Genomic DNA, 10,562 nt, shown 5'->3' on the forward strand with positions numbered 1-10,562 from the left:
GTTAAAATGACTTAAAATAATGGGATACTTAAAAATATTTTCTGCCAACTATCTTATTTAATAACAAATTTTGGGATAAAAAGATAGACTAAATATTTTATTGTAACATTAGATAATAATGAACTCCCTTTAAAATAGTTTTATACTATAAAAGGAGCTCAACTCATTTCTCTTGAAGGATTTTTTTTTTAAAAATCAGAGTTTTTATTTACTTTTATCTCTCCTCTAATTTTTTTTATTGTTCTTCGTTTTATTCATCAACTTCAAACAAAAATTTATAAAATTGGTATTCGAGTGTTCCAACAAAATACTCAACAACGAGATTAATTAACCTTTATACACTTTAAAAGAGCTCATTATTCATTCTCTTGTGATATTAGTAAATGTCTCAACACTTATTCTCCACCTCTATTTCTCATCTCTAATTCTTGTGTTACTTATTTGTCATTAATAAAAATATTTTTTTTATAAATTTATTTACCTCTAATTTCTCATCTTAATCTATTTTTTACTTAATCTATTTTCATAAAACTCATCGAAACAATTAGCAATAAATTTTGATTGGTGAAAAAAGAAATTTTATTCATTATTAAATTAAAAATAATACACTTTTTTCATTTTCTTTATAAAATAAACTTATATATATCGTGACTCTGACGAACATACATTGATGACACCGATATATATATTGACACAAGAGAATATATAAAATATTATAAAAAGCTAAGCATTCATAACACATCACAATTACAAACCGATAGAGAGAGATCTTTTTAAGTATTGCATCGACAATTCAAAGTCCATATTTTATTTATTTATTTAACTTTAAATACTTATGTCTCTTCTTCTATATATATATATATATATATATATATATATATATATATATATATATAGCTTTAATTTTACTCACGGTTCTCCCAAATCTTGATATGAAATTCATCCTTAAATCCCAGAATTGGATTTCGAATAACTTTTCCTCCTTTGATTTTTGTCCACCTGATAATATAAATAGGATAAAGTTGACATATGTTATATATGTTTGTCTATAGCTTTCTTTTTTTTTATCTTATGAACAACATATGATGTATATATCATGACATAATAAATTTGAATTCTCTAAAGTAAATAAGTTAGTAAAGTGACAAAATAAATAATTAATTATTATTAATTTTATAATTTTTATAAAATGTGTATTTTATTATTTTAATTTAAGAGTGATTAATTTTTTATTTTATCATTTTATCAATTTTTTTTTTTTATTTTAGAGAATCTTAATCCATAACATATGAAAATTATTATTTAATGTGCTACCTATATTTTGTGACCAAAACATGAAGAAAGGTGGCTATGAAAGCTCTAGTTAACTCAGCTCCTGGACATTGTGCCAATCCTCCACCAAAAGGCTTGAAATTTTTTGTCACGGTGAGGGAGTCAAGCTCCTTCATTCCATTCAAAAAGTGTAAGAAATTTGTTAGTGATCAAGTTAATAGAGTAAGATAAATAAATGAAATGAAAATTTCATACACACTTTCCAGCGCCCTGGATTGAAGGTAAGTGGGTCTTTATATATTTCTGAGTTCATATGAAGGCTGGGAGTAAAAATCAGGATGATCCAATTAGCTGGAATTACATATTCTGTAAAATTATAAAAATTAAACATATTATATCATCATCTTACAAAATTTGGAATAGTTAGAGAGAATTGGAGTTTACCATTGAAGTGAATATCTTTTAATGCTATTCTTAGTAGTCCAGGAAGCAAAGTTGAGAACCTAAGAGCCTCATTCAATACCTGGAGTATGCATCATAACAATTACTTATTAACAATGAATAACAAATTAATAAAATTTTTTATTTATTTGAATAAATATCTGTATCTTACTATTTATTCAAAAGAAAAGTTTTTTTTACGATTTAAAATTTTTTAATCAGTTTTTAATTATTTAAATAGTGAGTAAATAATCATTTTTTACTATAAAAAATTTTGACACTAACAAAACTGACTATGAAAAATTAAAACTAAAGTTACACCCGAACAAGATAAGCTTCGTTAGACAAAAATAATCGATTATTAAATTTTTATTCATAATTTCATAAACACCCTCTCTGTCTTTTCCTCTTCCTTCTCTAACCCTAATCTTAACTTGATAATCTAACCGCTCCTCCCTCCCTCCTCTTCCTCCTTCTCTCCACCCTTCTCTGCCGCCACAAGAGAAAGCTGCAAGTAACGGAGCTAAGGCGGTGGAGCGCCGATTCCAGATAGAGGCAGTTGACACTATCTTCGACGTGCTCCTCAACCTCCGTCAAGGAATACCACGAGCTTTTCGAGAAGCTCACCGACGTCGTTTTAGTTTTCGTCTTCCTGAACGGCCTCAGCGAGGATGTGAAGGCGGAGCTGAGTACCTTTGACACCAAATCCCTCTCCGATCCAGGGACGGACATAAGGGGGGCGAGTGGCGGCCTCGGCCCCCCAACTTTTTTTAATAGTAATAAGTTATTATGTATAATTTAATTTTTTTAAAAAAATTATTTATTATTTTGTCTAGTATAAATAAAAGTTCAGTCTAATTTAAATATTAATAATTTTTAATATCTACAAAGTAAGTAACAATATTAAAGAAATCAGAAAAAGATATTATTACTAATATTTTTTAATTAAATAAAAATTTTCAAATCTCATAAAGTGAATTCTTTTTCTTCTTGTGGCCGTCTTTTTTTATTCATTTGGTATTAATTTTCTCTGTTTCAACTACTACAATTAAGAGATCTTTTTCAACTATGAATATTGTGAAAAATAACTTAGAAACAAAATAAAAGATGAATTTCTTGCTAATTGTCTTTTAGTTATATTGAAAAGAAAATTACTGAAAAATTTGACACAAATTCTATTATTGGTGAATTTTATGATACGAAGATTTGACCACTTCGTTAATAAAAAGTATACACATATTTTTTTACTTTAAAATATATTCTTTGTCGGTATATTTTTGGAATACATCTTGTATTATATAATTTTTTTACATAACTTTTAATATTATATGTGTTTTTGGTTCTCCATAATATCATTTCTGGATCCGTCCCTGTTCCGATCTAATGGACCTCGCGAGTGTTGCCGAAGCGAGGTGCCTCGCCTTCGTGGATCCCGAGAACAACGCGCTGATGAAGTTAGCGTCATTTCGGTGAGGGTGGTAAAGGGTTTGAGAATGTCGACGACTGAAGAGTCGTGAATTGTTGCAGAAGTGTGTGCAACGGGTTGACTGTTGAGGTTCAAGGAGCGAAGATGGAGATAAAGTGGAATTTCTTCGTTCTGGATCTTGCAGAAGGTGCAGAGATCACCAACTCTAACACCACCTCTCACCACCTCCTCCTCCGCCCTCGTCTCCTTTCCGTACTGCTGGCACTCACACTTCTGTCGCTCGCGGCGGAGATCGAAAAATTCGGTAGTCAGTCACAGCAAGCTCAGGCATCAGATCTCAATTAGTGATATTGATAAAATTATTAAGAAGTGAATGATGCAAGAGTAAAACAGATCTTAATTAGTAAGGTGCAATTTACAAATTTTATGGATTACCATTATGTTGCTGTTAGAGGGGTATGTTTGTAATTTGTGAAGGAGGATTTGGAGGGTTTGGATGTTTGGAGAGAAAGTTGTGGTGGCAGAGAAGGGAGGAGGAGGAGGGAGGGACAGTTAAATCGTTAGGGTTAAAGTTTGGGTTAGAGAAGGAAGAGAAAAAGATTGGGGTGTTTATGAAATTATGAACAAAAATTTAATAAATAGTCATTTTTTTCGAATGAAACTTATTTTATTTTATATGAGTATAACTTTAGTTTTAATTTTTTATGGTTAGTTTTGTCCACGTTTAAATTTTTTATAGTAAAAAATAGTTATTTACTCTTAAATAGTCGGTTTAAGTGATTTTTGTACACAATGATATACTAATGTGTCGAGGACCGTTTAGATCAATTATTTACATATTTTAAAATGATGATAAATGATAATGACATTTTTTCAATTTATTTTTGTTAAGATAGAATTAAAGAGAAGTAATAATTAAGATTTGTAGTTTTAAACTACCTGCTGTGTAAATTTCATGGATTTGTATTCATTCCATGTCAATGAAGAGCTTGATTTGTCTCTACTTCTGAGAATGTCCTCATGTTCTCCCTAATATGATTAGAAAAAGTGAAAAACAATGGTTACTGAGCAACTCTTCTTTATACTAAAAATATATATTTGGTTTAATAAATATAATAAATAATACATACTCTGAGTTCTTCAATCACAGAAGGATGATCTGATAAAAACTTAAAGATTAATTGTATTATTGATGAAATTGACGCAGAAGAAGCAAACCATATCCCTAATATGACAAAGACAATTTGGTCATCATTCATAACTTTGTTCTTTTCTAGGTCATTAATTGCTTGGTCAAGAATATCTCCTCGGTATTTTTCTGGTGAATTGCGCCTTGCTTCTAAGATATTCTTAACAATTTTAATTGCTTTCTTCCATTCCTGAATGAATTCAGTTCCAAAGAAAACATCGTTAACATGTTAACATTTACTATTTGGATGTTTAAGGAAAAATTATTCATATTTAATTTTACATTGTTAACATAACAGAATTGTCACATATTAATAACTAAGGATTTATGTTTACATTATATATTTACAATCCTTTGTATTAGTAATTTAGTATAGTATATAAAAAGTAAACTCATAAAAAAAATTTAAAATAAAATTTGGTATTTTAAGATTCCATACCTCCAAACATTTGTGGTAATTTGTTCCTGGAATATTTAATGGAATTGTCTTCAACCCTTCTGTAAAATTTGTGAATAATTCTTCTGAAATTCTTTCAGTATTGCGAGGTAAATTTTCAATATCATACCCGAAAAAAAACTTTGCAAAAAATTGAAAGTTCATCTGCAACACAAGACCAAAAAAATAATAAGACGATCAAGCTTAATTAATTTTTTTTTCAAACTAGTTTAGAATAGTTTTAGCTATGAGTGTTCATGGCCCGGACCGAATTTAAGTAAATTTGAATCCAATCCTAAAAAGCTGTCGAATCTATTTCGATCCGACTCAGAAATGACCCGAAATAAATCGGGTCGACCAGATACTAAAATTAGTATATATAAATTTATAAATTTTATATATTAAAGTAATAAAATTTTACTTTTAAAAATTAAATTTAACAAATGTTATATCATATTTATATCAAAATAAATTATAAAGTATAATAGTATAATATGACATTACTAATTTCACTCTAAAATATATTTTTTTTTATTGTTAAAACCAACTTCGAGTGAGGTCGAATGATCCAAAACATAACTCAAACCCTATCGAAAAATAACAACGGATAAAATTGACAAATCCAAACCCGACAAAAATATATCTCAAATCTGAGCCAAATTTTGGACCGAGCTAGATTTTAGACCCCTATAATTTTAGCTAACAAAGCAATATATATACCTTTGTTATAGATTGTTTAACATCGATAGATGTTTGAGTTGACCATTGATGAAAAGTGTTGAGAATCATCTCTTCAAATAGAGGAATTAACTTTTCTCTTATGCGTTCAGGACCAATGTGATTTAGAGTGATGCTTCGAATGTGCTTGTGGATGTTCCCAAAAAATATTTCAGATTCACCAAATTGTCGAAACATATTGGAGACAGGACCTGCCCATAATTCAACCAATTTGCCTTCTTGCTGAATTAAGTAATTATTGAATTCACGGTCTGTTGATATCACAATCGGTTGATAAAATAAACTAGTTCGAAATATAGGACCAAATCTGTTGACAAAAAAATAATTGTTTGATTATTAATGTTATTATCAGCACTTTTTAGTAGGAGTGTTTGCGGTGCGGTTTAGATCGACTTTGAGTCAAAAATTCATCCGATCCGAACACTATATTTATTTGCGGTGCGGTTTGAATTTGATGATTTTTTTAAAAAAATCCGATCCGATCCAATTTTGAACGGTTTGAATTAGATTGGATTTGCGGTTTTGTAAATTAAAAAAATTAAATATATATAACAAGTCTCAACATCAAATTTTAAATAACTAACAATGACATAACAAGTCTTAACAATATCTTAAAAGACCAAGAATAACATAACAATAGAAATAAAATTATAGGTTAGTTAAAATAAATAAATAAATCACATTTTGAACATAAAACATCTATTAAATAATAATAATACATGAAAAATATAAAAATGTATAACAAATTGAATATGTTATAAGTATAATTGTAAACATAATAATATTATAATACATTGTGCAGTTTGGATTGGATTGGATCGGTTGTGAAAAATTGATCCGAAATCCGATCCGATTCAGCGGTTTGCAAAAAATAATATCCAATCAAATCCGAATTAGTGCGGTTTTAATCGATTTTCGATTTAAATTGAATTAGATGAACGGTTTAATTTGAATCGGTTTGAATTTGAACACCCCTACTCTTTAGTCTTTACTAGTACCTTCAAAATAATAAACAAAAAGTTTGTTACCAAATTTTTTGTAATTTATTTTCTTAAATCAAATTTTCATTAAAACTGATATACGCTTTAGTAGTTCGTGATATGAAAAGTATAAATATTATTTAGTAGTTATAAATGTTAGAATACTCAATTTAATTTTATATATTTTGATTTTATTTATTTAATTAGTATATTAAACTTATATTAGTGGACTTAAAATTTTTATTTTTAATTTAATATAGAATTTATAAATATTTCATGAACTATTATAATAGCTGTCAGACGAAAATTAGAGAAATCAAAATATACTTTTTAGAATTTCGGTTTTTGTAATAAAATTATAATGTGAACAAATAAAGTTGAGTGAGTTATTTTTTTGTTATATCAAAAAATCAAATAGAAAATAAAATAGTTTTCTTTTATTCAATTTTAATTTATTTTAAACTATAATGTATATAAATAAAATTGAATGAGTCTGTTTATTATTACATAAAAAACTAGATAAAAAAATAAAGTAATATTTTTTATATTCAATTTTGATTTAATTTTTATTTAATTATAGTCCTTACCTTTTTATTTATCTATTTGTTCTTTTTTAATCAAAAACTGTGCTTTTAAATTGGTTTAAACTTTTTTTTATCGGTTCGCTCAAAACTAATTTTTTTTTTTATTCATTGGATGTAACAAGTAATCTTATTCAGACGTGTTATGAACACATCGGCATATAATTGTTATGCTAGTATTTTCGTTAACGTAATTAATTTTTAAGAATATAATTAAAAGACATTTAAAATATTATAGATAAAATTAAAAATAAATGTTATAACTATTTTAAAAATTAAATGTATGTGTTATCCTTATCTTGAGAAGGATGCTGAACAATATAATTTAGAAAAGAAAAAAGTATATCATGCTTTTCTAGAAACAAGTGTTAGAAATGTATCCCTAATTTATAGACAATATAGTTGTTATAGTAAACATTTTCATTTTTCTTTAGAAGAAAATGCTAAATTTTATTATTATTATTATTATTATTATTATTATTATTATTATTATTATTATTAAGTCATTCCGTAGAACTTATTATAAATTGCTCTTAATATAAGGATAAGTTCGTATAAATCTTTGTTACCTTTCTTTGCTTTATTTTTTAGGTGAATTTTGATAAAAGAAAAATATTTTATTTATACGAACATTTTATTTTTAATTCTTATTATTAGTAAAAACAAATCCAAAAGTAAAATGTTGTTTCTATTTCCTAAAATATTTTACTAGATCTATATTATAATTTTGAAATTTTCTGTAATTCTATATATTTTATTATAATATTCTAATCAATGAAAATGTATCTAAAAAATTGTTATACAAATTGTTAAATCTCCCATCTGCAAATGTCACGTAGTAAAAGATATCTTACAATAAACATAATATCAAATATAAGAGAAATTTATCTGATAAAAAATATTAAACATACATAAGGCAATGGTTCTGGAACAACCTACTGAATAAATCAGACAAGAAATTACTTTTTAAGATATGCTATTACATAATAAATTGATTAGTTATACATATTTAACTTAGAGTTTAACCCTCCAACTCTTTATTAGGTGTGTTTGATGAACGCGTTAAAAAGAAAGAAAAAAAAAAAACACATTTTAACTTTTTGAAAGTTTTGAACCCTAATCTTATTAAAATTCAAGTACCCTCGTTCAACCTCTAAAATAAAAGAATAAACATATCAATTAGTTGTCAAAAAATTTTAAATTATATATTTTAGCTTTTAATAAATTTTTATTTTTTATAAATTTTTAAAAATTAGCTTCATTAAACAAATTAATCACTCTGATACTCTTAATTAAATTTTCAATATGTTGGACAAATAAGATCATAATAAATTTTATTATAAAACAATTAGGTTTTAAAAATATGATGTAAGATAAATTAATCTCTTTCAAAATGACATAGAGATCAATTTGTCTAACAAAAATAATTTTTGAGGATTAATCAAAGAAAAAAATTGTTACAGAAATCAAAATATTCAATTTAAATTTGTTAGGCTGTGTTTGTTTTTTAGAATTGGAATTGAAATTAGAAAAATGAGACTGATGAGTCTTGTGTTTAATCTGAAACTAAAATTTCAGTTTTAAGACATAAAATTTTAAGTCCTTTAAATATCTCCAAAAAACAGAGATACAGAAGACTGAAATTTTTAAGAATAGAAAAAAAAATTTATGATATTTTTTAAAAAATATTTTCATTTAATTTTTTAAATTCTAAATCTACCCCTCATTCTCTATATTTATCTTAAACCAAACATGAGACTAAAATATATCTCAATCCAATATATTTTACACTAAACATAATACAGAAATTTAATTTAGCATTTGTCTTCTAGTTTCTACTCCTTGTCTCTCTTAGTCTTACTCTTCTTTTCAAACATAATTTTAGAGATAAATTTAAATGTTTATTCTTAAAAGTTTGATTAAAAATAACACAAAGATTAATTTGTCTAACAAAAATAATTTTCCAAAAATTTTAGAAAATAAAAACTTACTAAAATCAAAATATCTAACTTGAAACTTTTCGAAAATCTATTTGTTCAAAATAAAAAGTTTCAACAAACAAAGCAACAAAAGTAATATATATAGGTTCATGGGTAAAGAAATTATTTCATATATTGCTTTGTTTGTGGTGATGTGCAGTTCTGTGGTTCGACTCAACGATGATCGCGCACTATAAAAAAAATGCTAAATATCGTTAGATTTATCGTCGCACATTAACGTCGATTTTACCGACAGATTAAACATTAGTCAGACTTGAAGAAATGAATAATTAGTACATATACCTCTGGATCCTCTTTGTGATGAAAGGATGAATATCCAATGAGTAACTTGGAATCATGAACTGAAAGGTCTCCCCAATGAATGGAAAACCCATGGAACCAGGAGGCAGAGAAGATCTATTTCTAAATTTTGGGTTTGTAAGAATAATAATCCAATGAAATACATAAATCACTAGCACAGCAACAATAGACAATCCCAGTATCCACATTATTATTACCACCTTGTTAAAAGATTCTGAGTACAAATATCTCTCTATCTCTTTGAGGATGTGTGTCGATGTTTTCTAAGCAGATTTTCGGTATTTAATAAAGAACAAAAATGCATGTGCACTTGAAGAAAAAAGTCAAACAATAATACCTTCCCAAGCTAAGAAAGCAATTTTAAAAAAATAAAAAACAAAAAAAGTCATACAGCTTATTTTTCGGGGGAAAAATAATGAAATATGTGATGAATAAAAAATCAAACACACTCCAACGAAAGGCCAAGGATAAAATATTTCTAGTTGCATATTATTATGAGCATGGGATTCCCGTAATTAATAATTGTTGCTTCCACTAGTTTCCTTTGAATGGATTATATAATAATGTGTAACACTCTCGTTAATGAAGTACTCTCTTATGCACTATAATACTGGTTAGTTTCTACGGTGACGGTTAAAGTGTCAGTAATCAATTTTAAATCATCGATAAAAAAAAAGCGTGGATCAGAATACCATTAATAAAATTTGACTCTTTTTATCGATATCTTAAAACGTTTGGTATAATTAACTATTATTAGCGACACTTTGACTGTTGGTAAAACATGTTGCCGAAATTTTAAAAATAATTTTAGCGATGTTTCAACCATTGGTAATTATAATTAATTTATTTTTATTAATTTTGACAAAATTTTATCGATAATTAGGACATCCGTTATGATTTTTTTGTCCCATTATATATATATATATATATATATATATATATATATATTTCTGGAACTTGTTGACATTTATTAAAAAAATAATTTGTCTAGTTATAAAATGAAATATTTGAATAAATTATAAATAGGTGGTGATGGTGGTGGATCGTCTGTTTGCGAGCACGATGTGGCCTTGAAAAGAAATAGAGATAGGAGTGGTAAACATTTCGAAGTGCGGAGATCTTCGAAGTGCAGAGATCTCCGTAGATGTTGTCCTTGATGACAAACAACGAAAAAAAACATGTACATAAACAACAAAACA

The 10,562-nt window shown here is 26.6% G+C and overlaps 1 protein-coding gene across 1 annotated transcript; it reads right to left on the minus strand.

Moving 5' to 3' along the window:
- Window positions 1-878: 878 nt before the first annotated feature.
- Window positions 879-9,620, minus strand: LOC130961609 (cucurbitadienol 11-hydroxylase-like). The gene is made up of 9 exons (XM_057887576.1): window positions 9,346-9,620; window positions 5,485-5,809; window positions 4,768-4,929; window positions 4,270-4,518; window positions 4,079-4,168; window positions 1,717-1,795; window positions 1,532-1,638; window positions 1,315-1,442; window positions 879-999 (listed from the first exon to the last, which is right to left on the minus strand). Exons 1-9 carry the CDS (start codon window positions 9,549-9,551, stop codon window positions 906-908), a joined length of 1,440 nt encoding a protein of 479 aa, XP_057743559.1. The 5' UTR covers window positions 9,552-9,620; the 3' UTR covers window positions 879-905.
- Window positions 9,621-10,562: the final 942 nt, after the last annotated feature.

The sequence above is a fragment of the Arachis stenosperma genome, chromosome 1, assembly GCF_014773155.1.
Source record: "Arachis stenosperma cultivar V10309 chromosome 1, arast.V10309.gnm1.PFL2, whole genome shotgun sequence".
In the NCBI taxonomy this organism is placed as follows: Eukaryota; Viridiplantae; Streptophyta; class Magnoliopsida; order Fabales; family Fabaceae; genus Arachis; species Arachis stenosperma.

Excerpts from the sequence above, each read along its gene's own strand:
- LOC130961609 (XM_057887576.1), bottom strand. The coding sequence starts at position 9,551 with ATGTGGATACTGGGATTGTCTATTGTTGCTGTGCTAGTGATTTATGTA. Across the intron at positions 5,810-9,345 it reads ATCACAAAGAGGATCCAGAG|ATTTGGTCCTATATTTCGAA; the intron begins GTATATGTACTA and ends TTTTGTCAACAG. Across the intron at positions 1,000-1,314 it reads GTTTTGGTCACAAAATATAG|GTGGACAAAAATCAAAGGAG; the intron begins GTAGCACATTAA and ends TTATATTATCAG.